Below are 26,567 nucleotides of genomic sequence, written 5' to 3' on the forward strand. Positions count from 1 at the left end.
TTTATTTATTTATTTATTTATTTATTTATTTATTTATTTATTTATTTATTTATTTATTTTATTGTCTTTCAGGCTGGCCCGCGCTTTGCTGCCAAAAACAGTTGGAAGAATCCCAGAAGCCAAACTCCACCGAACAGACAAAACGTCTGCTGCTGCTGCTGCTGCTGCTGCTGCTGCTGCTGCTGCTGCTGCTGTTGCTGCTGGTATTGCTGCTAATGACGGTGATGGTGAAGCTGAGGCTGCTGTTGTTGCAGTTGCTGCTGGTGCTGCTGCTATTGCTGCTGCTGCTATTGCTGCTGCTGCTATTGCTGCTGCTGCTATTGCTGCTGCTGCTATTGCTGCTGCTGCTGCTGTTGCTGCTGCTGCAGTATTGCATACGTAGACGTGGATGAGGATCACGTGGGAGCGGCTCTTGAGGCCGTGCAGCAGTGGACGCAGTTGCATGTAAGTTCCAAACCCTAAACCCTAAACCCTAAACCCTAGAAGTAAACCCTCGCCTTCAAGTTTTTCAGGGTTCAGTGCACTCACGAAACCCTAAAAACTGCTTCTGGAGCCGCCCTTGCGTGCGAGGGTCTACACCCCCATCTGCTGCAGTCAGCTTTTAGGGTTTAGGGTTTAGGGTTTAGGGTTTAGGGTTTAGGGTTTAGGGTTTAGGGTTTAGGGCTGCAGCAGCAGGTGTGGGGTCTTTTTGCTGCAGCCCGAAGACCCTGTAGTTGTGCGGCTGCCCCAAGAGAGGCCCCCAGTAGAAATAGACCGACGGGGGCCCCCCAGCCAGTCCAGGGGGGCCCCCCTGAGGGGGGGCCCCCACAGAAGGGGGCCCCTTCTGGGGGGCCCCCCTAGAGGGGGGGCCCCCTGGTGGGGGGCCCCTAGAGGGGGGCCCCCTGGGGGCCCCCCTTTTCTTTTTAGTAAGCCTTTGCGCTCTGGCAAAACAAGAGACAGCCGCAGGCAACCCTTTTACCCTAAACCCTAAACCCTAAACCCTAAACCCTAAACCCTGAACCCCAGAAGGCGGGACGCAGTTGCTCGCCAACTGGTTTAGGGTTTAGGGTTTGGGGTTCGGGAGGGTCTAGGGTTTATAAAGCCTATTCGAGCGAACACTTTCTACGGCCCGCACTCGCGTACGAGGCGAAACCCCAAACCCTAAACCCTAAACCCTAAACCCTAAACCCTAAACCCTAAGCAAGGCTTGCCCAGCGTTTTGGAGCCAGTAATGCTGGAAACAAATAAAAATAACAAAATAAATATAAATGGAAAACAACTGCAGATTTGAATGCAACTTTAAAAAGAAATGAAAGAGAAGTTCGGCTCCAGTTGGCCAGCGCCGGCGGCGCCCGCCGGGTGTACGTACACCGGAGCTTCCTAAAGGAAATAATAAAAGGAAAAATAAAATCACTTTTCAGAAAATAAAATCCACCAGAAAGGGGCCCCACAACAAAGACAAACCTGCCCCAAAGAGGGGCCCCCGAGGGTCTTTGGGGGCCCCCAGGGGCCCCTTTTAGACCATTGGGGGCCGGTTTTAGACCACTGGGGGCCCCTTTTAGACCACTGGGGGCCCCTTTTAGACCACTGGGGGCCCCCTAAAGAGCACTGGGGGCCCCCTAAAGAGCATTGGGCCATTGGGGGCCCCTGGAGCCCACCAAGAGCAGCCGGGGCCCCAAAGCGCAGCAAAGGGCCCCAACTGGGTACTTGGGGGCCCCTGGGGGCCCCCGGAGGCCCCCGGGGGCCCCCGGGGGCCCCTGGGGGCCCCCGAGGCTGAAAAAAGGCCCCCGAGGCCGCAGAGAGGCCCCCTGAAGGCCCGCGAAGCCCCAAACCCTCGCAAACCCTAAAAAAGGGTTTATCCGACGATGATGGGGTTGACGGGCCCGTCGTTTTTCTCCTCAAAAGCCGGAAAAGTCCCCGCCTGTTGGTCCCAGTGGCCCCTGTCCCTCAAGTGTTCTTCAAAGTGCTTTTCGTCTCGAGGGATATACCCGCAGACGCGGCAGCGCCGCTTCGGCCGCCAGCCGCCGCCCCACACCTTCACGTTCGCCTCTATTATGTACAAACGGGGGCCCCCGGGGGGCCCCCCGGGGGGCCCCCCGGGGGGCCCCCCGGGGGCCCCCGGGGGCCCCCGGGGGGGCCCCCCGGGGGTTATGGGGGCCCCAACCGCCGTCGACGCCGCCGGCGTCGTGGGGGCCCCTGCGGGGGTCATGGGGGCCCCTGGGGAGGGGGTGGGGGCCCCCTCGGGGGTACTGGGGCTCGGGGCCCCCGGGGTGGTACTGGGGGCCCCCGGGGTGGTACTGGGGGCCCCCGGGGTAGTACTGGGGGCCCCCGGGGTACCAGTGGGGCTCCCCTCAGTAGCTGTGGGGGCCCCCTCAGTAGCTGTGGGGGCCCCCTCAGTAGTGGTGGGGGCCCCCTCAGTAGTGGTGGGGGCCCCCTCAGTAGTGTTGGGGGCCCCCTCAGCAGTACTGGGGGCCCCCTGGGTGGTACTGGGGGCCCCCTGGGTGCTGGTGGGGGCCCCCTGGGGGCCTGTGTTGGGCCTTTTCCTGGGGTTTGGGGGGCCCCCCTGGGGGGCGTTGTGGGGGACGGACTGGTAGAGGACGTGCTGGCCGCACTCGGCGCAGGCGTGGTAGTACTGAGTCTCGAGGCCCCTGAGGCGCTTGAGGCGGTGGGGGTGGTCCAGTGGTCTGGTGCTGAGGCGAATGGTCCACTGGTCCGGACACAAGACGGGGGCGTTGTCAGTGCGTCTGCGGGGCAGTTTGTCGAGTTCGGCGTCAGTGATGAGGACGCAGGCGAGGCAGCGGCGGCAGCGGACCACGCGGAACTTGTCTTCCATCACGTACTTGTTCACGTTCGTGAACACGCGGCTCGTGTACTTCTTCTTGTTGAACCGGTGCGCGCGCTCCGCCTCCGTCTCCCGCTCCCTCCCCGCCCCATTTCCTTGCGACATTTCCGAAAAAGGACTTTTTCCGCGAAAAAAATCCAAAAACGGCCGACAAACTCCGCCGGAAACCCAAAAGCTGCACAGGGGGAGCCGCTGCTGGAAACCCGACAAAGCCGCCGAAACGCCGCAGCCCCCGCGACTCTGAAGCCCCCAAACGGACCAAAAACACTCTAAATGCAAACGAATTCTTTTCGAAGCCGAAAGAAACCCAGAAAGCTACTCAGAAATTGCAAATGACAGACGCGCAGAGAGCCGCGGGGAAGCGCCAGCGCGCACCGCGGAGCTGTAGATACACCCCAGCAAACGCCACTCCACGAACGAACTCCAAAACCGCAAAAAGTCCGCAAAAGATTCACTTTCGATTTAATTTCCCTTTTTGCTTCGACAAGTGCGCCCCGGCAAACGCATGCAGCTCCCGTGTTCCCAAGCCAACCAGCCAGCGCGGTGGCGGCCGCCAGCCCCAGAGAAGGCCTCCGCGGGCGCGCGCAGAGATCCTCGCAGCGCAGTTCGCCAGTATTTAATTCTTTTTAGTCCAATTAAACCCAGAGAAGACGCAGAACTCCGCAAATTGCTGCTGCAGCAGCCCCGAAGCTCCCCCGGGGGGTCGCTGCGGGGGGCCGCGCCGTTTCCGCGCTGCCGGGCTGGCTGCCTCGGGCTCCGCTGCGGTGTCTGTACACCTCAGCGCTCCCAGGCCAACTCCCCCGCGGCCCCTCGCCTCTGCTGCTGCCACTTCTTTGCTTCTGCAGCAACTGCTGCCTTCTTCTCCCCGAGCTGCTGCTGCGCCTTCGCGGCGGCCGCCGCCCCGGCGCGCCCCTTCTGCGGTGTACGTACACCCCAGAACCCCGCCGCTGCTGCTGCCGCGGCGGGGTGTACAGACAGCTGCAGCTGCAGGGGCTGCTGCAGGCCCCAGCAGCTCCACTTAATCCCTTTTGCTCAACAGCAGCAGCAGCAGCAGCAGCAGCAGCAGCAGCAGCAGCAGCAGAAGATGAAGAAGGTTTTATACTTCTACGATGGTACGGGGTGTACAGACACCTCAAACGAGCCCCCCGGAGTTTCTTTTTTATTTCTGCAGTCGAATTGGAGTGTACAGACAGCTCAGCCGCATGCGGCCCGCTTCACTTTGCATGCGGAAAAATCTTTTTCCAGAAATAAAAATTTAATTCATTTAATTGCAAGTTTGTTCATAAAAGCATTTGCGAACATTCCCCAATGAACCAATCAAATAAAATGCACTTCAAATCTGCACCTCAGACCCGCTGCTGCTGCTGCTGCTGCTGCTGCCGCTGCTGCTGCTGCTGCTGCTGCTGCTGCTGCAGAGGAGGTGGGGAATTTCTTTTACGGGCCGGGGCACCCCATGAAGCCGCACCGCGTGCGAATGACTCATGACTTGCTCCGCTCTTACGGACTGCTGGACTCTTTGGAACTCATGGTCAGTCTCTGCTGTACGTACACCCCAGATGCTGAGGTGTACGTACACCCCAGATGCTGAGGTGTACGTACACCCCAGATGCTGAGCTATACGTACACCCCAGATGCTCAGCTGCACGTACACCTCAACAGCTCAGGTGTACGTACACCCCAGATGCTGAGCTGTACGTACAGCTGAGCTGTTGAGGTGTACGTACAGCTGAGGCGTTGAGGTGTACGTACAGCTGAGGGTCTTAGCTGTGGGGTGGAGCGGGGCTGCGTGTTGGGGTGTCTGTACAGCTGCCGCCGCACCCCACAGTCGAGGCTTTGACGCGTTTCCACGCAGATGATTACATTTCTTTTCTCCGCTCCACGGGAGAAGTCTTCGGGCCCCCTGCTGCTGCGCTGCTGGCCCAGCCGGAGCCCCCAGCAGCAGCAGCAGCAGCAGCAGCAGCAGCAGCAGCGGGGGGAGTTCCCGCGGGGGCGAACTCCGCGGCCCCCGTCCAGGGCCTCCCCGTGACTGCTGCTGCCCACTGCCCCGCCAAGGGGTCTGCTGCTGCTGCTGCTGCTGCTGCAGCTGTTGTCAACGGGAACGCAGCAGCAGCAGCAGCCAAAGAGCCGGCCCAGGAGGCCCCCGGGGGGCCTCCAGGGGGCCCCGCGGGGGCCCCCCCCGCGGGGGGCCCCCTCGTTTGTGGAGCAAATAAGCCGGTTCAACATCGGGGAAGACTGCCCCGTGTTCGAAGGGCTTTGGGAGTACTGCAAGACTTACAGCGGAGGCAGCATTGAAGGCGCGCGAAGAGTTGTGAGAGGAGACTTCCAGTGCGCCATCAACTGGTGAGCGACCTGCTGCGGTGTACGTACACCTGCCGCTGCTGCGGTGTACGTACACCTGCTGTTGCTGCGGTGTACGTACACCTGCTGCTGCTGCGGTGTACGTACACCTGCTGTTGCTGCGGTGTACGTACACCCGGCAGTGTGGGCCGGCGTTCTGCTGCGCTCGCGAAAACGACTGCTGCTGTGCCCCTGCGCCCCCACTGCCGCTGCTGCTGCCGCTGCTGCTGCTGCTGCTGCTGCTGCTGCTGCTGCTGCAGGGCGGGGGGGCTGCACCACGGGAAGAAGCACGAGGCGAGCGGGTTTTGTTACGTCAACGACTGCGTGTTGGCGGCGTTGGAGTTTTTGCGATTTAAACATCGAGTGCTTTACGTCGACGTGGACATCCACCACGGAGACGGAGTCGAGGAGGCCTTCTACACTTCCCCCCGGTCCGCTGCTGCTGCTGCTGCTGCTGCTGCTGCTGCTGCTGCTGCTGCAGCAGTTGCTGCTGGTGGTGCGTGGTTCGGGGCTCGGAGGCAGTCGTTGCTTCGAGCGCTGCCGCCGCTGCCGCCGCAGCTGCTGCTGCGCCCGGGCTGAGCGTGCTCCGCTGCTGCTGCTGCTGTGCTGCTGCTGCTGCTGCTGCTGCTGCTGCTGCTGCTGCAGCGTGTTGTGCTGCTCGTTTCACAAGTACGGGCACTTCTTCCCGGGCACTGGGGCCCTGGAAGACATCGGCTTGGAAGAGGGTTTGGGCTACAGCGTCAACGTGCCGCTGCACGAGGGCATCGACGACCAGATGTACTCTTCCCTCTTCCAAAGGGTCAGAGCAGCAGCAGCAGCAGCAGCAGCAGCAGCAGCAGCAGAAACAGCAGCAGCAGCGGCAGAAATAGGAGCAGCAGCAGCAGCAGAAACAGCAGCAGCAGCAGCAGAAATAGCAGCAGCAGTAGCAGCAGCAGAAACAGGAGCAGCAACAGCAGCAAAAATAGCAGCAGCAGCAGCAGCAGCAGAAACAGGAGCAGCAGCAGCAGCAGCAGCAGCAGCAGCAGCAGCAGGTGTTGGGTGTGTGCAGGTGATGGACCAAATAATGGAAGTGTACCGGCCCGAAGCTGTAGTGTTTCAGTGCGGGGCGGATTCTGTGGCTGGCGACCGCCTGGGCTGCTTCAACTTGTCGCTCGAGGGTCAGTTTGCTGCTGCTGCTGCTGCTGCTGCTGCTGCTGCTGCTGCTGTTTCTTTTGCTGCTGCCGCAGCTCTTGAACGGCCATTTCTGCTCTCCTTCTTTCGCTTCTGCTTCCCCTGCCTCCCCCTGCCCTCCTGCTGCTGCAGCTGCTGCTGCTGCTGCTGCTGCAGCTGCTGCTGCTGCTGCTGCTGCTTGGGTTGCGCGTGCAAAGGCCACAGCGAAGCCGTGCGTTACTTTTGCCGGCGCGAAGTGCCCGCGATCTTCCTGGGGGGCGGCGGCTACACTTTGGGAAACGTCCCGAGGTGTTGGGCGAAGGAAACTGCCTGCATTCTCGGCCTCCAACTCAGCCCCAGTGAGTCTCCCAGCTAGCCAGCAGCTAGCCAGCAGCTAGCCAGCAGCTAGCCAGCGGACTGCGGGCCAGTTAGACAGCCAGCTAGCTTGCAACTAGCTAGCCAGGTGGACCGCCGGGCAGCTAGCTAACCGGCCAGCTAGCCAACCAACGAGCTACCCAGCGCCCCAGCTAGCCAGTTAGCTAGCTAGCTAGCTAGCTAGCTAGCTAGCTAGCTCTCTAGCGTGTGTGGAAATGTGTGAGAGTGAGTGCGAGCCGCTGCGGCTGTTTCCTGGACTCAGAAATCCCGGAGAGCTGCGTCTACCGAGGGTACTACGGGCCGAACTACGAGCTGAAGATTCGCACGACGAACATGGAGAACCGCAACGACGAGAAGTACATCGACTCCATTGTGTAGGTTTGCTGCTGCTGCTGCTGCTGCTGCTGCTGCTGCTGCTGCTCTCCCTGCAGCAGCAGTTCACTGCGGGCTGCTGCTCAGCTGCCTCGCGCGTCTTCTTCAAATGCAGGCAGAAGATCAGCACGACTTTGCGACAACACGTTTACCCAATTGGGGGGCAGATCTCGGCCAGTGAGTCTTCAGCGCAGAAGGAAAAGAAGAATCCTTTTTTCGACTGTTTCCGCAGCGCTGCAGCCAGACGAAAGACAGCGATTCAGAACTGGTCTTTGTTTTGGGAGAACTGACTTTGTTTTGTGAGAACTGGTCTTTGTTTTGGATAACTGATCTTTGTTTCGTGAGAACTGATCTTTGCTTTGTGAAAACTGGTCTTTGTTTTGTGAGAACTTGTCTTTGTTTTGTGATAGCTGGTCTTTGTTTTGTGAGAACTTGTCTATGTTTTTTGAGAACTGACTTTGTTTTGTGATAACTGATATTTGTTTTGTGAGAACTGGTCTTTGTTTCGTGCTTGGGTCTTGTCCTTGTGCAGACTTCACTGAGGAAGAACGGCCTACGGGAGTCGTCCTGGCGAGCAGCTTTGAAAATGGTGAGGCAGAAAAGGTTGCTGTGTTAACTTCGTCGCAAGTGTTTTATTTCCGTTATTTATTTTTCCAAATGAGTCACTAATAGGGGATGTTCTGAAAGTTTCGAGTTGTGTCTTATTGTTGCAGAGGACAAGCACGGGGACAAAGAAGTCAACACGGAGCATTTCTGCAGAGTTTCGAACCCCGGCTGTGCCTGACGTTGAACAGAAGGCTCCAGCAAACCCCGTCGGATCAGCAGCAGACCAGTCTGGCCGGCAACGCAGGGAGATGCTGCAGCAGGGAAGCTGACTGAGAACTCCTCAGCGCGAGTCTGTGCACCCTTTGAGTTAAGAGAGGCCACTTGAGTTTAGAGAGGCCACTTGAGTTGAGAGAGGCCACTTGAACTGAAGCTTTCCGTGCAGCCGGGACTCAGAGCAGCCGCGAGGTCCTCTTCTTGCCTTCGGCAGTTGCGTCGGAGCCCGAAAGCAAACTGCGTTTGCTTCTGCGGCGAAGACCCCCAGCGGCCTCTTCTCGCGGGGAGGCCTCGGAGTTGGAGAAGTTCTCCTTCAGCCCCTCGCCGCGGGCCAGCGGCGCCTTGCGCTTGGCTTTCTGCAAGTGCTGGGAAGCAGTGAAGTTCTGTTGTGTGGAAGTGAAGTTCTGTTGTGCTGAAGTGAAGTTCGGTTGTGTGGAGTTGAAGTTCTGTTGTGTGGAAGTGAAGTTCTGTTGTGTGGAAGTGAAGTTCTGTTGTGTGGAGGTGAAGTTCTGTTGTGTGGAAGTGAAGATCTGTTGTGTGGAAGTGAAGTTCTTTGCGACTCACGGCTGGGGTTTGGGAGGGAATTTGCGGGCTTTGGGGACTCGGGGACTTTGAAAAGCGGCCAACTTCGCGGCGCGCGCCGGCGGCCTCCGCGTCTTCGGCGCAGGAAGCTGCTGCGTCTTGCGGCGCCCAGGCAGCCTGCAGCAAACTGACAACGCCTGCGCCGCGTGGAGGCTCTCAGCAGCAGCAAAGCTCAGCGGGACTGCCGCACCTGCGTGGTCGCCGCAGCCAACAGCCTGAAGTTGAGAAGTTTGAAGCGCGAGTTGCTGCGCAGCGCCGCGAGTTCGGCCCACCATGCTCTCTGCAGAAAGCTGCAGCACTTCGACGTGTTCGCCGCAGAGCCGCGAGGGCACGCTGCCGACGAACTCGCCGTCCTCCAGCGAAAAAAAAAGAAGACGGGAGCTGCCCGCGGCCCTGAGGCCCCTCTTGCTGGGCGCCCGCGGCGCGGCCAGCAGGCTCTTGGGGGAGCCCCCGGCGCGCTTCGCCGCGTGCAGCTCCAGGGCACTCACGAAGGCGGCGCTGCCTGCGGGGCCGCAGGGCTGCTGCTGCTGCTGCTGCTGCTGCTGCTGCTGCTGCTGCTGCCCCTGGGCGAAGGCCTCGCTCTTGGCTGCAGCGAGTGCTGCTGAGGGCTGTACGGGCAGCGGAGTGCGGGCGACTCACTGTGCGGCGAGTGCGAGGGCCACACCACCAGCAAGTTGGCTTCCACGCACTGCTGGCACAAGCCAGCTTCCCGCAGGCCTGGCCAGTGCAAGTTCAAGTTCAAGTTCAAGTCTGCAAGGACTCAGTCTTCTTCGCCGCGCGCACTCACCGTCGACGCGAATGCTGTGCAAAGTGTCCAGTTTGTTGCTCTGGAGAATCCAGAACTGCACCACGTCCGTAGATATTGTGAAGAACCGCCGGGCTCTCTGAAGAAGTCGAGATGTGTGCGTTCCCGCTGCGACAAGTTTGCAAACGCAGCACCCGGTCCAAGTACTTCTTCCCCATGATCCTCTCGGGAGCCTGCAGCTTTTGAGTCCAGCAGCAGGACTTGTGAAGAGCAGCGCATGCGCAGGCGCACCTCGAAGAAGACGAAGCCGACGGGCGAAAAGGAGTGGCGAGTGTGCGGCACTTGAATGCTCGCGCCGTCTTCCAGGAGGTCTATGACGCGCAGGCTGGCTGCGTTGCAAACTCCAGAATCAGCCTGTCTCCCTTTGGCCGCAGGACTGGGCGGGCTTACCGCGGTCCTGCTTGAATAGAAGCTTCGAGACCAAGAGCCTGAAGAGCCGATGCAGCGCAACCCGAACGCGCCCTGCGTGCCCGACTCACTCCAGAAACTCCACGCGTCTGTACTGGTCAATCGGAATCTCTATTTCCGCCTGGACAAACACAAGTGCCACGAGCTTTGCCATTTTCAAGTCTAGTGTGGCAGTCCAGGGGCTCATTACCACGCGTCGCCCGTCTTCGACGTCGAACACCGACGCGGAAAAGCACTTTGCATTTGTTGGTTTGAACAGCGCAGCAAGTCCGTGCGAAATCCTTAGTCCAATAACATGTTTTGCGGGACTTCCGTCTCCGTTGTGCGTTGGAAATACCTAACTTCTGACCAAAACTTAGAAATGCTTTTCGAGCGCCGAGAGGGAGATGCCACTTGCCTTCGAACTCCTCTCCGTGCACAGCAAAGACAAGTTTGAATTTTGTATGGTTCTGTTTGTTGCGTCGATAGCAGCAGCACTTTCGCAACTTTGAAGTGTAGTGCAGAAATACCCAAAACTGAAACGACTGCACGTCGCCCTGCTGCGCCGCCAAAATGACTCCGTTCGCCTCTGTTGCAAAAACAAGAAAAGTCCCCTGGCGGGTTCGTCTTGAAGAAAGTGAGCAGTAATTACCGTCAAATTCAAAAAAGGCGGGGTGAGACAGAACCACATTCGCTGACGAAGCACTAGATCGGCAAAGACTAATGGTGTTCGGAAACGCCTTCTTTACCGAAGTCGGAGGACATGGCGGGGGCCCTCAGTTCCCCTTTTTCCAAAGCCTGGGCGTTTTGAACTTCTGAACTTTCTCTGCAGCTGCTGCTCGTCAACTTACAGAGCCGATAAAAATTTGGCATTGGAGGCCGCCGGGGTTCGGCTCGAAGACAACGGCGACTGTGTCGTTGCTTGAGTGGTAGATCGCAGTGGTAACCTCTGCGTCGGGAACTCAGCGAAAGTTCGAAAAAATGTTTCTGAACTTGTCTTACTTTTCCACGGGGCTGCAGGGTTCAGGTCCGCGAGGAACTGCGTGGTTTGCTGCAGCGGGAGATGTGCTGTTTGGAAATTCGGCAGAGTCCGAAAAGAAAGCACCGTGTCGTAAGCTCTGCAGACGCCGCCTTCGGTTCTGCCGGAGTTGAATGCGACTTCGTTGCATGCGCAGGAAATAAGTCTTTTTTCTTACACAATGACCACACATCGCGCGGCAAAGATGATCTCTTTGATTTTTCTGCAAAGTTCTCTTCGGCGCTGCTGGCAGCCCCGGGACGCAGCCAACTTACTTGACCCCCAGGAGCGCCGCTGCCGGCAGAGGCTCTTCGAAAAGGTCAATAGTTTGGACCTTCGCGCGGCACTTGTGTGAACTCAGTTGAATTTGCAAATTCAAGTCTGTCTCACTACGTTCAGCCTGGAAACAATGGTCCTTTCCTGCGCTTTCCTCCGCCTCTGCTCCACCACTTTGGAGCGCGGCAGCAAACTGCCGTGCCTCTTTTGCGCGAGGATGTTGCGGAGCATTGTGCGGCTGTTTCGGAGAAAGCTGAAAAATTCAAGTTCTATTCTGAGGCCAACGGCTATTTCGCCATTCCAAGCAATGCAAAAACGCAAAAAAACAAATTGGCAAAAAAATCAACGCTGTTCTGCGAAAAATGTTCGAGGCCACAAGAAGCAGAAAAGACGAAAGTGACAGATCTGCGCGGCCTCTACCCGCCTGCGGTGTACGTACACCTGCGTGGCCTGTGCAGCTTCCGCGCCCCGGCCGGCGGCTTCCGCGCCTCTGACGCCTTTGAAGCCTCTGAGCTATTTTGGGATATTTTTTGCATTCAAAACAATTCAGTTTGCGCTGCAGGCTCCGGAAAGTTTGAAATTCAGCAGTTGAGCTGGGAAGCCAGGAACAGAGGCATGCAGCCCCGTCACTCCGCAGCTCTCTTTGCAACTTGCAAGCTGCTCAACAAGTCCTGCACAAAGCGCCCCGTCCGCCAGCTGCTCTCCACGAAGTGCCTCCAAGCCTCCTCTCCGGCCAATTTTCAAGTCAAGAGCTGTTAGCGGCGGCGTGTCAGTACATGCGTGACGAAGCGGACAACGGCGCGAGCGACGGCGCGGAGGGCGGAAAGCTTTATGAGTTTCCAAGTGAGCTTCGCGTACTCCCGAGCGACCAAGAGCATCTGCTGGAGCGGACTCGCGAGCTGAGAGTCTCTTCTCTCCGGCGGCCTGTGCTGAGCGCCCGTGTGCAGCCACTCTTCGAAAGAGCTGTTGGGCTGCCGCGGCCTCTGCGCGCCCCTCGCGGCCCTTGGGGCTTCCGCGCCTGCGCCTGAGACGAAAAGCGCAGAACAAAGCACTCTTTTTCAAACCCTTAGTTTGCACTGAGTCCGCAGGGGCAAGGCTGGCGCTGAGTGTGCAATGTGGCCAACCCGCACTCGCGTCAGGCCCCAAGTCCCGCTCCGTAGTCTCAGTTTGAATGCCGCCTCCTGGGAAGCGCCTCGTAGTTGTGCGCCTCTCGACGACTCGGCCGTTGCGCGAGAAGTAGCTGACTTGAGTGCCAACTTCAGGTTCCCTTCCTGAGAAGACAGCGCATGCACCGGGGCCTCAGCCTGCTGGCGAGCTGCAGGAAGCCCGCAGATGAAAAGAAAGGCCTTTGCCTCCGAAATGGCCTTTTACTGCCAAAACTTGCCCGGAAATCCCCGCAAAAGTTCGCTAAGTTCGAGATCGTCCAGCCAACTCGTCGAGGGCCGCGCGCCCGTCCGGTGTCCGAACACCTCGTGCCGCTGCGGCGGCACCCCGCCTGCCCAGCGGAAAGCGGCTTTCTGGCTCAGCGCCTGCTGCAGAATTTGTTCCAAAGAAACTCCTCCGAAGACTTTGCGAAACAAAAGCTCCGCTTCCTCGGCCGTGAGGTGGCCAAAGGAAGCGCCGGCTGCACCCACCCAGGCGCAGCAGTCCGCAACTTGAACAGGGGCCGTTCGGCGAAAAAAAAAGCGAAAGCGGCTTAAAAATAGAATTAAAAGAAAGCAATTGCAAACTTGCCTCTGTTGGCCCGCGGGGTCGACGCAAAGGGCCCCCCGTACTCAGCTTCCACCCCAGGTCGCCGAAACGAAGCCTCCAGCGAGGCATCGTACTGCGCCCTCTTCGCCGGATCCGACAGAGTCTCGAAGGCCTCGCTCGCCTCTCGAAACCGCTTTCCAGCTTCTTCCCGGTTATTCGGGTTCCTGAAAGGCCCAGATCGCACGCATGCAACAGCTGCTGCTGCAGCTGCGGCAGCAGCAGCAGCAGCAGCAGCAGCACACCCACTGGCTGCTGTTACCTGTCGGGGTGCCACCGGAGCGCCGTCTGGCGGTAGGCTTTCTTGAGTTCGTCTTGAGTGGCATTTCTCTTCACGCCGAGAATGGAGTAGAAGTCGGGAACTGAAGAGTCAGTGGAGAAGAACTGCGCAGGCGAGAACTGGCTGGCTGCTGCAGCCCGTGGGAAGCCCCTGGAGGCCCCCGGGAACCTCGCGGCGCTGCTGCTGAACACCGAAGGGGCACTTCGGCTCGCTGAGAAGACCTGCTGCTGCTGCTGCTGCTGCTGCTGCGTTGCTGCTGCGCTTTCCGGCTGCTGCTGCGCTCTTTGGGATTCTCTTTTATTCGCTGGAAATGGCCTTGTGGCCGAAAAGCCAGCCTCTCTCAGCCTGTGCAGAACAGAGGGGACCCGCGGCGGCCCTTCTTGCCGTGTTGGCCCGCGGAAGCGGCTCTGCAGTATAGCAGGCAGCGCAGTTTCACGGCCAAGTCCGCTGCGGCCTCCACTCCAGCGGAAGCTGAAGGCAGAGCCCACTGCGCGCAAAGTCTGCATCTTTCCCGGCCAAGTCGGAGCTTTCCGCCTTCCTCAGCCGCCCCCGCAGAGCTCAGCAGACGAAACTCCGGCTCTTGGCCCCGCAGGCTGCAGCCTCTGCATCTGCTTTTCAAAGAACTAGGGCAAAACGGCGCAGAACGCAGACATCCGAAGCCCCGCGAGTGGGCTGTGTTCAATGTTTGGCTTCTGTATGTTAAAAAGTAGAAAAAAAAGGCTTTTTTGCAATTTCTGAGAGAATGAGGTGCGAAAGTACTGCACTGAAGCAACCCGGGCTCCACAGGTTGTGACAGAAACATGAACTGCGAGCGGGAATGCAAGTGGTAGAGAGGCCGGTTAGTATTGCAGGTGAAATAGCATTTGAAGAAAATAAACACCAAAATAATTCCTCTTTATATGTGGAAAGAGCAGGATTCGCTCAAGCTTTTAAACCCCCCAGTTCCACCACCGAAACTCAGGGCCCCAGACATGCATGCGAAGAGTCTCGCCTTCTTCGCTGCTGGCCAGCAGATCTCTACTCATCTCTATTCCATCTTTTTTAGTATTACTACTCATTGTTTATCGGGAATAGAAAGCTATAATGCGGACAAAGTCCCAACGCACATACGAGCTACGTGGCGCGCGGTTCTCTGCCACGAACTCGTTGCTCGCTTGACTGCATGCAGAACAATTTGCGCGTCTGTCGGAGGATTTTAAATCTGAATTTAATTTTAAGTGAAATTCTTAATGGAATTGCGCTTATTTACCTGTACACCGCCTCAAAGGCCGCCACATGAGGGCCCGTCTAAGTATGCGCAGCCCAGTGCAGTTTTCTTACCTGGTAGTTTTCCCAGAAGTGGATATTCCCCCTCTTCTTATAGGTGTTCTTCTCACCTCTTTGAGGAATTCTTAGGACTTTTTGAATGTTTAAGAAATTCTTAGGACTTTTTGAATCTGTTTTGGGGCAGAGCTCCCTCAACGAAGCAGAAGTTTCCCCGTAGTCGCTGCAGCGTTCCAGCGGCCTTCGGAAACGTCTAGACAGTGACGTATGCACAACATCCTCCGGAAAAGTCTATACTACACTATAAATGTCTAAACTACACTTTATCTGCTGAAAGAGGCACATTAGTGTGTTTAGAATGAATAAGAGCTGAAACCTTTTCCCGTTTCCGTGCAAGAGTGCACACATGGTAAGCTTCCTGAAGTGGCAAGGAAGAGAGCCAAAGCCTTTCCTGAAAGACAAGAGCCTAGCCGCCTAGGCCTACAGAGGCGAATTCAATATGAACTTGGGCTTGGAGAGCCAATTGTGGCTGCAGGCTGGAAGTGGGTGAAGAAACTGAAGACAAGTGCAGCAGCAGTTGAGGACTCCAGAGGGTTCATCTTTAGTTCTGCTCCAAGTTCAAAAGATTCCTCGTGCAGCACATTCCTGTTGAGTGCAATTTTAAAGAAATGAGCTTCTTGAAGTGTTTATTGTTACTAGCTAGTGATAATAACCACTCCAAAAAGCTCATTCCTGCATGCTAAGTCTGATGTTCGCAGGAGCTCTTCTGCACGCTGCTGCGCCTGTATTTGTGCATGCATGTTAGATCTATTGAAGTTCGCGTTAGATTTCTTTTGCCTTTTTTGAGCTCCTTAAGTTGGTAAAAAGCTCTTAATGTGATCTCGAGTTGCATGCAGAAGAGCTGCGAGAGTTCTGTGACGAAGTTTGCAGCAGAATCTGAAAGTCTAGGTGAGAGCACTTCCAGCATTTCTGCTGCAGTTGCCCTAATTACAAATGAGTTAATTGCCTTTTGCATGCATAGTGAACACTAGTCAAGAAAGTGGAATTCAAACTTTCCTGTTTCTGCAAACAAGCTTGAGAAGAATGAGCCAGCGCTGCCACCACAGGCTGTTGCGCAGCAGCAAGCTTTGCAGAAGTCCCGCAGTTGTTGTAAAACGTATTCCCAAACTTTGCGAAAGTCCCGCAAGTGTTGCAAAATCTAAATTTGAATTCCGAACTCGGAACACAATGCCAGGCAGCCTACCGATGAGGAAAGCTGCCTGAGTCCATTCTGTTGTCCAGAGGCCAGCCCACCATGCCATGATCCTATCTGATACCATTCTGATACAGGGACCAAAACTAAGTGTTTTATTGCATGCAGCTGCTGAAAGTTCCTCGAAATTTACGAGAAAATGTATGCCTCCAGAGATCATTACAGTCAGCCTCCCTACTCAAAGATCCTCTTATACTCTGCCCTGACTGTGTTAAACTTCGGCAGTATATGAAGAAAACTGCAGAAATAAAAGTTTTAAACGGTGTCGGGAAGCATCAATTCAGACTACTGCGCAAAGTTGCATGTTTTGGCTCCTAACGGCTGGAGAGCAGCATCTGGTGGGGGCCTTAAGGATGCATGCATGCAGCAATACATGAAAGGGTATTCTTCATCAAGAATTGCAATCAGGCAAACAAGAGGAAAGTTGCAGCGGAAAGAAATCCATTTAAAGGCACCATGAAAGCTATTTGTTTCAATATCTCTGCGCAGCGCTGGCAGCGCGAGAGGGGAATGCCTGCCGCTGTTCTCTCGATACATTTTTGAAACACTGGCACCTAAAATGTATTCAAGTTGCACTAAATGGCAGTTTAGGAAGATGCAATCATCTTTATTCTGGCTTTTGCCTCTTGCACTGGGCAGAGCAACTGTTTTGAAGAAAGCTGAAATGATCATTTGCCTAGAAAATTCATAAACATTGTATCGTGCGAAGCTGATAGACTAGCATGCAGCTATTTGAAACGAGTTCTGATGGTAAATATGCATATTTGGAGTTAATGGAGCTTCGTATTATTTACACAGGATCTCTTGCCAGAAAGCTGCACTTGAAAGCTAGAGAAAAGGCTGCCACTTATTCCTGCCAGTCTTATCATTGGCAACCAGTTCTTTTTCCCTTTCTACAACATACGAAAGACACGCCATTTCATACATAAAATAAAATATAGGTAAAAGCCTTGAAGATGCCGTGTGCATGCGAGCACCCTGAATTCGCCTTGGTGTGGGGGCCCCCCCGGGGGGCCCCCCAGACATGTGGGGACTTCCGAGGAGGAAAGTTACCACAGGGTGACTCAGCACAACTCCACGAAGGAACTTTTGTTCTGGGGTACTGCAACAATATTAATTGGGTTGCGTGCGCCGTTCTTTGCGCTTTATGGGCTTCCAGAGGTGGTGACCATCAAGTTCAAAATCTGTTCTCACAGCGAGCCCGGGACTTCTGTCTACGGAACACGGGCACATCACTCTTCATCAATTGAAAATGCATAAAGATGGATGTGAACAAGATCGAGAAGGAAGCCTCCATTTCGATCTTTTTGCGAACTCTGCGGTTGCACGGGTATTCCGGGTACTCCTGCACGCTCAGAGGAGAGCCTACAGAGGGGCGGTGCCTTACGACATTTTCGACCCAATACCCAGCCCAAAATATCATCTAATTCTGTTTGCTGAGAAGAATCTTGAATTTAAAGCAATAAAATACCAACAAATCACTAAGTGACCTTCCTCTGCACGCTGGCAACGAAGAGGTAGGTGCCAGCCCACGGCTGCTCGATCCAAGCGAAGGGCGGACTCACTGCTTTCAGTTGATGGATAAACATTCAAAAATAAAGGCATGATGGATAAACATTCAAAAATAAAGGCATTTATGGAGTTGTCGTTCTATATTAACGAATTATGGCTCGCAGGGCCGCATGCCTGAGGTGCCCGTTGCAGGTGTGCAATGTTCAGCGCCTTCGTTCAGCCGTGTGCCTATGAAGATCCCTACTGCTGGCTGCGCCCTTGCACCAACTTAAAATTTAAACGGCTCAGACAAACTTTTAAATGACTCATAAACTTAAATTAAAGGCGAGGACATCTCAAGCGCCCCCAAAGAAACGCAGCAATTCCATTGAGAGTGGGTGAGTGTGCACGGGAGCGCGTGCAGCGCTGCGCCGAGTGCCACCTGGAAGCCGCTGGCTTTGCTGCAAATCTTACAAGCTCAATCCAGCCCCATAATTATATCTTTTAACCTACGCCATATATATCCAAGGTTACAAATATATTTAGCCCAGCCTATGTGGCTCTCAGCTTCATCTTCTTGCTCTCTTGCATGGGCCGTGCAGCTTGTGTAGGTTTGCTTGCGTGCCACTCTAGAGCTACCAGTTTAGCTGCGCAAATCTGTAAATGCTGCAGCACAATAAATAAAAGAACTAATGTGAATAAATAAAAGAACTAATGTGGTGCATTTTACTTGGATTCCACCGCTCGCGAGCTGTGGGCACAGCTGGGGAAGAGTCGCCCCATTGTTGTTATGAAACCATCTGCTTAAAAGTTAAAAAAACGCTTCTTCTACAATTTATAACTAAACCAAAAGTCTCTGATGCATAATATGCTGCTCGTTAAGCCCCAACGAACTCTGTGTGACCACTTTTCGAGAGCCTGGCGGCGGCGCTCGGGGCCCCCGCAGGCGACTGCAGCACGAAAATCCGCGAAAGTCTGCGAAAATGCCCCCACAGCGTTTCTGAGTTGATTTTTATTTGAAGTTAATATTATTATTATTATTTTTAGCGCGGCGGGGGCCCAAGTTCCCCCTGAGCTGCTGCCTGTTCGCTGTGGCCAACACCCTCCATAGTTAAGGCCCAGCCATTTCTCTGTGAAGCACTTCTGCATTTTTGCTGCTGCTGGCCCGCGCTGCTGCAGCCAGTGGTGTCCAGGGCCCGATTAGCCTTCTTCCAGCTGCACAGAAGTGCTCTTTGCTCGTTGGAAAACATTAATTGGAACTTTTTCAATAAATAAAAGTCCATTTGCCTTCACAGTCGAAGTCTCAGTGGCAGAAGCTGCAGCTTTCCCTCGGCTTGCCAGCCACTGGCCCAGTGCGGGCGCGCCTTGGCCGGGTCTCAGCAGCATTTCAGGCTTCTGCTAGTTCGACTGTTCTAATAAATGCAATAAAATGTTTTAAATATATTACAGCACTTTTCAAGACCTCACAGGGGGCTGTTCTGGGGATTCCTGCGAGAATCCCCAGACCCTAAACCCTAAACCCTAAACCCTAAACCCTAAACCCTGTTTAGCGTTTTCGAGAAATCTGCAAGCAGGCGTTTTTGGTTTGGGGTGTACCGACAAACAACAGTTGTGCGGAGAAGCTGAAAAAGTTCAAGTTGAGCAGAAGTGCAGAAAAGTGGAAATCTGCAATTTTCGCGTTTTTGCCTAAATTTTTCGGATTTTTTTTACTTTTTGAGTTAATTTTTCGGATTTTCTTTTTCTTTTTGAATTAGACTCTGCAGTTTTTGTTGTTTGCGTTGAAGCGCAGCAAAAGCCCTTCAAACGGTCCATTGCAAAGCAGCAAACCGCAAAAAGCCCACTCAATCGCCTGCATGCACGCAGTTCTCCAACACTGCTGCTGCCCCCATCCCCGTCCCTATGCACATCGAGACAACTCCAAAGCGGCCTTTTCGCCGCCGCAACTCCGGCAGCAAAGTGGCGATCTGCCGCGCGCCAGTGCAGCCCAGCGGGTGGCCCAACGCAATGGCGCCTCCTGCAGCAGCAGCAAAGCCCCCGCGCAGCTCCCCCTTTGCTGCAGCAGCAGCAGCAGCAGCAGCAGCAGCAGCAGCAGCAGCAGCGGTGGCGGGAGGGCAAGGCGTGGGCGGACCATTAGGGTTTAGTTTGTCGCGGGGGATGTTCAGCTTTTTAACGCAGTAGGCCACTTGGGAGGCAAAAGCTTCGTTCAACTCGAACACTGACACATCTTCCATGCTAATTCCCGCTTTCTCTGCAGCAGCAAGAACAGCAGCAAACAGCAGCAAACAGCAGCAAACAGCAGAGCCTGCTGCAGCTTCGAACGAGGAGCACAGGGGAGCAGCAGGACGCGGAAAGAAGCCGAGAGTACAGAGCAGCAGCAGCAACAGCAACAGCAGCAGCAGCAACAGCAGCAGCAGCAACAGCAACAGCAGCAGCAGCAGCAGCAGCAGCAACAGCAGCAGCAGCAGCAGCAGCAGCAACAGCAGCAGCAGCAGCAGCGCAGCAGCAGCGGGGCCCACGGAGCGCGCGGGGGATGGCGGCTGCGGGTCCCACGCCCATGACTTCGGGGTCAACGCCAGCAACAGCAAAAGACACAAAGCGAGCCAAAATTGGAAGATTAAAACGAATGGCAGCAGCTCGACGCGCCAGCAGCAACAGAGCCGCGCCGTCGCTCACTTGGCTGCTGTTCCCTGTACGTACACCCCAACGCAGCGATCGAAACGAAACTTGCAAAACAAAACTTTCAAAACAAAACTTTAAAAACATAACTTGAAAAACAAAACTTTCAAAACAAAACTTGCAAAACAAAACTTGCAAAACAAAATTTTCGAAAGAAAACTTTCAAAACTTTCAAAACAAAACTTTCAAAACAAAACTTGCAAAACAAAACTTTCAAAACAAAACTTGCAAAACAAAACTTTCAAAACAAAACTTGCAAAACAAAACTTGCAAAACAAAATTTTCAAACAAAACTTGCAAAACAAAACTTTTGAACAAAACTTTCGAAACAAAACTTGCAAAACAAAACTAGAACAAAACTTGCAAACAAAACTAAAACAAAACTTTAAAACAAAACTAAAACAAAACTTCAAAGAACTTTCGAAGAAAGCCTTCCAAGAGGAGTTGCGGGGAAGTGGACTTGCCAGCTGTTGTGCTGCCGTTTTTGTCGAAGGCCGGCGGCAGCTGCTGCAGCGCAGCAGCAGAAGTGTCGGGGCGGAGGCCGTCGTCTTTGTCGACAGTGAAGGCCACTTCGTTTCCAGCAGCATCTTTTCTCTGCAGCAAACAGACTTTTCAGTTTCTTCAGTTTTCAAAAGTGCAGACTTTTCAGTTTCTTTTTCAGTTTTCAAAAGTGCAGACTTTTCAGTTTTTTCAGTTTTTCAAAAGTGCAGACTTTTCAGTTTTTTCAGTTTTCAAAAGTGTAGACTTTTCAGTTTTTTTCAGTTCTTCAAAGTGCAGACTTTTCAGTTTTTCAGTTTTTCAAAAGTGCGGCCGCTTTCTGCGGAACTTGGTTTGTGACTGGGGAAGCTGCGGTGTACGTACACCTCGCGTAAGAAGCTGCGGTGTACGTACACCTCACCTGCACTGTCACCGGGACGATTTCTTCGTCGAAGCGGCCGGCGATTTGCGCAGCAAAAGCTTTTTTGTGGGACTCTGCAGCAATTGCGTCTTGTTCTTCTCGCGAGATCCCGAACCGCCGCGCCAGAGTCTGCAAACCAGCAGCAGCAGCAGCAGCAGCAGCAGCAGCAGCAGCAGCAGCAGCAGCAGCAGCAGGTGGGGCGCAGCTCGAGAGGCAGCAGAGCAGCAGCAGCACTCACGTCCGAAGTGGTCCCCATCGGCAGCAAACAGTTGCGGGCCTTCTCGTGAGAAAAAACTTCTTCGGAAACTTTTTCTGGATTGAAAACTGAAGTCATTTCGAAGTGCGTCATCGACTCCACTCCTCCCGCGAGGCCCACTTCGATGTTTCCGCATGCAATCGACGCTGCGAAGTGCAGCAGCAGCAGCAGCAGCAGCAGCAGCAGCAGCAGCAGCAGCAGCAGGTGCTGGGCTTTTCGCGCTTGAGCAGCAAAAGAAAACAAGACTGCTGCGGTTTCGCTGCTGCTGCAGTGGATGTACACCCCATTTCCAGCAGCCAGCGGGCAAGCCCCCGAGGCTCTTCATTTGCTGCAAACTGCTGCTGCTGCTGCTGCTGCTGCTGCTGCTGCTGCTGCTGCTGCTGCTGCTGCTGCTGCTGCTGCTGTTACCTGCAATTGCTGCTGCTGCTTGCAGCCCGCTGCTGCACTGCCTGTTGACTGTCTGCACTGAAGTGGTCTGCGGCAGCCCGCCCAGGAAAGCAGCAATGCGGGCCCCCAAAGCCCCGGCTCCTGGCTGCAGAACATTTCCTGAAAATAAAAATAAAAATAAAAATAAAAATAAAAATAAAAGTAAAAATAAAAATAAATAAAAAGAAATGATTTCCCAACTGCTGCGCGAGGCTGCAGCCCGGGCGCTGCCCAGCTGCTGCTGTACATACACCCGAAACGAGCAGCAAAGTTCGCGGCTTTTCGCCGCTTTTAAACGACAGAACGCAGCAAAGCCGCATGCACTGCCCCTGCTGCTGCAGCAGCAGCAGCAGCAGCAGCAGCAGCAGCAGCAGCAGCAGCAGCAGCAGCATTCGAAAGCCTTTCCTCACCAATGCAAACGTCTTCGATGAGCTTTGGGTCAATTTGGGTGCGCTTCAGCAGCGCCTCGAAAAGCACCTTCAAAAGGCTTTCGGGGAATTCATCTTTAAGTCCTAAAATGCAAAATCCAAAAAGTTGCAAATTTGCAAAATTCAAAAAGTTGCAAATTTGCAAAATCCAAAAAGTTGCAAATTTGCAAATTCAAAAAGTGGCAAAGAGAGATGCCCTCCTTCCCCCTGGGTTGCGCTTAACTAGTAAAAAAAAAGGTCTTTGGCCCACGGCTTAGCTGCTGCTGCAAGCCGGGCTCGTGTTCTGCTGCTGCTGCTTGACCCGGGGCTGCAGCAACTGCAGCAACTGCAGCAACTGCAGCAGCTGCAGCAGCTGCAGCAACTGCAGCAACTGCAGCAGCTGCAGCAACTGCAGCAACTGCAGCAGCTGCAGCAACTGCAGCAGCTGCTGCAGCAGCTGCAGCAGCTGCAGCAAACAGCAGAAGAGCCTTTAGCAGCCTCACCGCCCCTCTTCGCCTTCGTCAGCGGAGTGCGAATTGCGCAGCAAATGACGACGTCATCTGGCGAGCCGGAGCTGCAGCAAAGGAAGTGCTGAAAGTTGAAATTGAATTGCTGCTGCTGCTAATGGCATAATGCATGCAAAGAAGACAAAAGTGGAATAATTTGGAGACAAAAAGGTGTTGAATATTCCCAAGAAGAAGAACTCGGGACTAGAAGTTTCAGTCTTTCGCCGGACTCACCTCAGTGCTTGGGTTACTTGGTTTGAAATTGCCTGCAGCCGCTGCATCTTCTCCTTCTTCGGCTCTCCGAGCGCACAAGGCACTCTTCGCTCGCTCTGAAGTATTAAAACTCTAATTGTGACACTTTTTTTTCAGAAAGACACCCGAAGTTTCGCCGCGGGCTGCAGACAGAGAGGAAGCGGAGCACGGTCAAGAGAACCGCGCACTCGGCAGCTCATTCCACGCATGCGCTGCGGGGAGAAGAAGAGTTTTGGTCAATTTTGCCACACAATGTAGAAAACAAAAGGAAAAAGTGATGAAAAACGAAAAGGGAAGTTTCGCACAACGCCAGCGGCCAACTGACTCCGTGCAAACACGCGCGTCCGAGCAGTGGTCCAGGGTGTATCGACAGCGCGGCAGAATCCTCCCATGTGCTTTATAAAACCTCTTTTGGTGCTTTTAACTGTTACTTTTAATGCTAAAAATATGATTTTGAATTAAATTCGAGCACTGCATGCCTCCCACCACGGCAGCAGGTCGAGTGCAAATGCTGCTAGGTGTGCACATTTCGGCCCGCTGAGCGCTCGCGTTATCTGACAACTCTCCGCCTCAACTCCGCACCCTCCAGAGTGTGAAAAACCGAAATCTGAAAAGTGCGACGAACTTATTTAAGTTGCAGAGTTGCAATTTTGAAATTCGCAGGCAGCGCGGCGCTCAACTGCAGCGCAGCGCTGCGATCTGCTCCGTCGCCGCAGCTCTGGCAGCAACTGCTGCGCAAGAAACTCTCTTTTGGGGTATTCTACTTCACTCCAACCAGCTGTTCTAACTGGAAGACAGCGGCGGGAAGCAGCTGGAGAAGTCTCCGTGTCCCCGCTGCTGCAGCAGCAGCTCCGTTCGCCCTGCTGCTGGTGCAACGGCTCCGCGTGCGCTGCTGCTGCAGCAGCAGCAGCAGCAGCAGCTCCGCCGCTGCTGCTGGGCCCTACTCGCGGCCTGGGGAACTACGCAGAGGCGTGGGACTAGTGCTGCAGTGTGCTGCAGGTGAGCGGCAAAGAAAGAACGCGGGGGCCTCGACTTGGCCTTCAAATGTCAATACTGGGCCACGGCGCGAGTTGTGTTGAAGTGCTGGGAAAAGCGCAGCAGCAAGTGCTGCTGTGGCCCTGGAGGCGCCAGGGGCGAAGCGCTGGGCCGGAGGCCAGCAAAAAACTGAGACCAGAAAGCAACGAGGGCTCCCGCGCCCTCAGCAGCAGCAGCAGCAGCAGCAGCTGCTGCTGCTGCTGCTGCTGCTGCTGCGTCGGCAGATACAGCCAAAGCTGCGCAGCGGAAAAGTCCGGGGCGGGCCCGGCGCGCGGCCGCTGCGCAGCTGCGCCGCCTCCGCCGGCGCAGTCCTTTGTCTCAAATTAACAAGCGGGCCTTGGCGCTGCTGCTGCTGCTGCTGCTGCTGCTGCTGCTGCTGCTGCTGCTGCTGCTGCTGGTGGCTACTCCGCCTTGGGCTTCTCCTGCGCGGCCGCCGCTGCCGCCGGCGCCGCGGCAGCCGCCGCGGGTTCGGCGGGCTTCTGCTGCTGCTGCTGCTGCTGCTGCGGCTCCGCAGCAGCAGCAGCAGCAGCAGCAGCAGGCCCCCCCCGCCACTCGCTGACCCAGGCCCTGAGGGTCTCCAGCTCCGGCTCCAGCAGCAAATCGTTTATTACGTTAAGACGAGAGCTGCCCCGCAGCGAAGGGCCCAGCAAGTTTTTTTGCAAGTTCACCAGAGCCTGCCATGCGCCTAAGTCCGCAGCGTCGCGGGGGTGCTCGGGGGTGGCCCGCCACCACTCGCGGAGGGCCGTGTAGAGCTCCATGGTGAGTTCGTCCCAAGTTTGTTTGTTGACTCTGTTTTGGAAGACTTCTTCCTTGAGCCTGTCCATGAGGAAGGAGGCGAGGGCCAGCGCGTCGTCGCGGCCCAGGAGCTTGGCCATCTGCATGCAAAAGGGCAAAAAAAGGGTTATTTTGGGATTAATTTGGATTAATTTGGATTAATTTGGATTAATTTTGGGATTTTTCGCGTTTTTCGGCTAAGTCCGGCGGCTAGCCAGGCGCGGGGCAGACTCACCGCGTAGCGCAGCCGCCTCGCGGCCCGCGCGCCCCTCCGCCGCACCACCGCCGCGTAAAAGTCCTTCCAAAACTCACTGACAGGAACGCCCACAGACTCCTGGACTGCCTTTTTGACTGCAGCGTCTACGAGGCTGCTGCCTTGGGCCGCTGCGGGGGCGCAGCAGCAGTGCAGAGTGGCCAGCAGGCCTACTGCGCCCAGCACCAGCCGCATCGTGTCCGCCGAGCCGCTCGCGAGGAAGTTCAAAAGCAAAAGATCTTCTGCGCAAAACAAATTGCTGCTGCTGCTGCTGCTGCTGCTGCTGCTGCTGCTGCGCCGCGGCAGCTCCGCCCCAACGAGCCCTCCCGACTCACGTGCGTCTTGCTTGTGGGCCGCACCTTTCATGTGGGGATTGCGTTCTGGACTGCCCAGCGCGAGCCCCGCGCCCTTCTTCTCCAAACGCCGCTCATTACTTTAAATTTACTTTATTAAGTTTTTCTTTAACTTGTTCCCCCGAAATCGCCCTTTATTTCCCCCCCGCCTAACCCAAATCGCCCCGCGGACTCCCAGCACGCCGCCAGCGCCCGCACGCCTTCTTCGCCGGCCCCGCCGCCGCCCGACTCGCCACCTCCCGCCTCAGTTCGCCACACTTTGCAAACTGCTGCGAATTGCGCCTTTTTAAACTCGCTGGGCTTTAGTCGCCTCCGCGGATCTCTGCACGGCTCGCCTCGCCTCTCCCCTCGCGCCGCTGCTGCTCGCGCCAGTCTGCCCGACTCCTAACTTCAAAACTAGTTCACCACAGTCCCAAAATCCTCTAAACACACTAGCTCACTCAGAGGAGAACACGCTAGCTGTCTAGAACGGGGTAGGGCCGCGCGCTCCAGATTTGCTGGGCACGGCCTCACTCCGCAGAATCCGGGCGATACGAGAACAGAGCTAAGACTGCGCAAGGAACCCAACATTTCCTCTTTTTCCTGAGCCAGTTTTGGGCAGGGAACATTTTCTAGGGGAGTGTTGTTCGGAGAAATGCCCCAAAAGACTGGAAAAACTCCTGCTCGGGGATGGCATGGGCGCTCACTCTTGAAAGAAAGGCACGACGGCTGTCTCAAGCCATTTTGAGCCGTGTGTGTTCATAATCTTGCACGCCAATCCACAAAAATGACTTTGGGATGGCTTGTGCACCAGAGAGGAACCCAGTTATGCACGGATCAGTCGGGTATCCGGGACCTGTAGAGCAGTCTCGAAAAGAGTAGCAGGAAAGCAGTTCACTCTTTTTGCCGTCTCGACTCTCACCTTTTGTTGCAGAGATACGTATTTCAGCGTTTTGCCGTTCGTTTATAGCCTTTTCGCCCGCCATCAAGCGGTTAACAGTAGTGCATCCTGAGGAGCTTCGGAAGATAGCTATTCAGCAGCGCTTATCAGTGTGAAAGAACTTATACTGTGCCCAGCAAGTGGGCCTCATCACCCGCAAAATCACCACCCGCAAAATCTATTAGTGGAGCTACGCACGACATGCGAGTCAAATCCAGCACAGGGTCTGTCTTTTGAAGACCCTCATACGTCACCGTTGCAACAGAAGCTCTCTGCATGCGGTCTTTGCTAGATTGAAGACCAAATTGATTGCCTACTTAGTAAGCCTCCCGCTTCCTGTGTGCGGGAAGAAGCCACAACAGCCTGTGCAGCCTCCTGTATACGCGTCTGCCAGATGCTGTCTCCCAGATATTCTTGCAGCCCTCCTGCAATATATAAGCAAAGGGCCTCATCAGATATTGCATTGAATGCGCCTATGGCCCTTTTGAGTTGGCTCGAGCTGGCGGCAGACGATGCCACAAAGCCGAGAAACCTGTTTGCTAAACGGGTTTAATGGTGGCCAGTGCCCCTTTCTCTTGCACCTCTTAGTAAAGAGCTTTTGATTCTGGCCCTAAGCAGCGCATGCAAAAGCCATTGCTGTTTGTGCCCGCTATGCACTTGTGCTGTATTTAATGCTTTTTGTATCTTTATAGTAGAAAGTGTTTAGAGTTCGTAACAACAGAACTGGAGCAACGACAAGTGGCGCGGTGGACTCTGTTTCCTGTAAAGGTGCCTCGTGCCAAAGGATTACTTTGCACTTCTCGCGTCCTCCTTTCCTGTTCCTTCTACCCAGTTAT

General features: G+C 55.1%; 8 protein-coding genes across 8 annotated transcripts in view; 2 read left to right on the forward strand and 6 right to left on the reverse strand.

Moving 5' to 3' along the window:
* ENH_00073250 (hypothetical protein) overlaps window positions 1–444 on the reverse strand; it is a gene marked incomplete at both ends in the record, with an annotated part of 2,039 nt that extends 1,595 nt beyond the window's left edge. Inside the window, one exon of the mRNA XM_013582710.1 lies at window positions 136–444. Coding sequence (XP_013438164.1) covers window positions 136–444 — 309 coding nt within the window. The remainder of the gene's footprint in view (window positions 1–135) is intronic.
* A 1,390-nt stretch (window positions 445–1,834) lies between these two features.
* On the reverse strand, window positions 1,835–2,926 carry ENH_00073260 (Os07g0295200 protein, related, related; the record flags this gene model as incomplete). The annotated part of the gene is made up of 1 exon (XM_013582711.1): window positions 1,835–2,926. The coding sequence occupies one exon, from the start codon at window positions 2,924–2,926 to the stop codon at window positions 1,835–1,837; it is 1,092 nt and encodes a 363-aa protein (XP_013438165.1).
* A 979-nt stretch (window positions 2,927–3,905) lies between these two features.
* Window positions 3,906–7,838, forward strand: ENH_00073270 (histone deacetylase, putative; the record flags this gene model as incomplete). Its single annotated transcript, XM_013582712.1, has 11 exons — window positions 3,906–3,933; window positions 4,237–4,349; window positions 4,628–4,843; window positions 4,905–5,161; window positions 5,419–5,589; window positions 5,804–6,315; window positions 6,526–6,666; window positions 6,945–7,056; window positions 7,170–7,231; window positions 7,587–7,643; window positions 7,768–7,838. 11 exons carry the CDS (start codon window positions 3,906–3,908, stop codon window positions 7,836–7,838), a joined length of 1,740 nt encoding a protein of 579 aa, XP_013438166.1.
* Window positions 7,839–8,049: 211 nt separating this feature from the next.
* On the reverse strand, window positions 8,050–9,855 carry ENH_00073280 (hypothetical protein, conserved; the record flags this gene model as incomplete). The annotated part of the gene is made up of 7 exons (XM_013582713.1): window positions 8,050–8,229; window positions 8,438–8,572; window positions 8,728–9,063; window positions 9,243–9,368; window positions 9,492–9,589; window positions 9,651–9,688; window positions 9,740–9,855. 7 exons carry the CDS (start codon window positions 9,853–9,855, stop codon window positions 8,050–8,052), a joined length of 1,029 nt encoding a protein of 342 aa, XP_013438167.1.
* Window positions 9,856–11,696: 1,841 nt separating this feature from the next.
* Window positions 11,697–13,476, reverse strand: ENH_00073290 (DnaJ domain-containing protein, putative; the record flags this gene model as incomplete). The annotated part of the gene is made up of 5 exons (XM_013582714.1): window positions 11,697–11,965; window positions 12,072–12,212; window positions 12,411–12,565; window positions 12,717–12,857; window positions 12,953–13,476. The coding sequence occupies 5 exons, from the start codon at window positions 13,474–13,476 to the stop codon at window positions 11,697–11,699; spliced, it is 1,230 nt and encodes a 409-aa protein (XP_013438168.1).
* A 5,399-nt stretch (window positions 13,477–18,875) lies between these two features.
* Window positions 18,876–19,534, forward strand: ENH_00073300 (hypothetical protein; the record flags this gene model as incomplete). The annotated part of the gene is made up of 2 exons (XM_013582715.1): window positions 18,876–19,111; window positions 19,231–19,534. 2 exons carry the CDS (start codon window positions 18,876–18,878, stop codon window positions 19,532–19,534), a joined length of 540 nt encoding a protein of 179 aa, XP_013438169.1.
* A 514-nt stretch (window positions 19,535–20,048) lies between these two features.
* On the reverse strand, window positions 20,049–22,606 carry ENH_00073310 (acetyl-CoA acyltransferase B, putative; the record flags this gene model as incomplete). Its single annotated transcript, XM_013582716.1, has 8 exons — window positions 20,049–20,246; window positions 20,551–20,679; window positions 20,789–20,952; window positions 21,215–21,352; window positions 21,643–21,744; window positions 22,143–22,213; window positions 22,380–22,474; window positions 22,586–22,606. The coding sequence occupies 8 exons, from the start codon at window positions 22,604–22,606 to the stop codon at window positions 20,049–20,051; spliced, it is 918 nt and encodes a 305-aa protein (XP_013438170.1).
* Window positions 22,607–23,833: 1,227 nt separating this feature from the next.
* On the reverse strand, window positions 23,834–24,825 carry ENH_00073320 (dense-granule antigen DG32, putative; the record flags this gene model as incomplete). The annotated part of the gene is made up of 2 exons (XM_013582717.1): window positions 23,834–24,307; window positions 24,442–24,825. The coding sequence occupies 2 exons, from the start codon at window positions 24,823–24,825 to the stop codon at window positions 23,834–23,836; spliced, it is 858 nt and encodes a 285-aa protein (XP_013438171.1).
* Window positions 24,826–26,567: the final 1,742 nt, after the last annotated feature.

This window comes from Eimeria necatrix, genomic scaffold (genome assembly GCF_000499385.1).
Source record: "Eimeria necatrix Houghton genomic scaffold, Enh_scaff72, whole genome shotgun sequence".
Classification (NCBI taxonomy): Eukaryota; Apicomplexa; class Conoidasida; order Eucoccidiorida; family Eimeriidae; genus Eimeria; species Eimeria necatrix.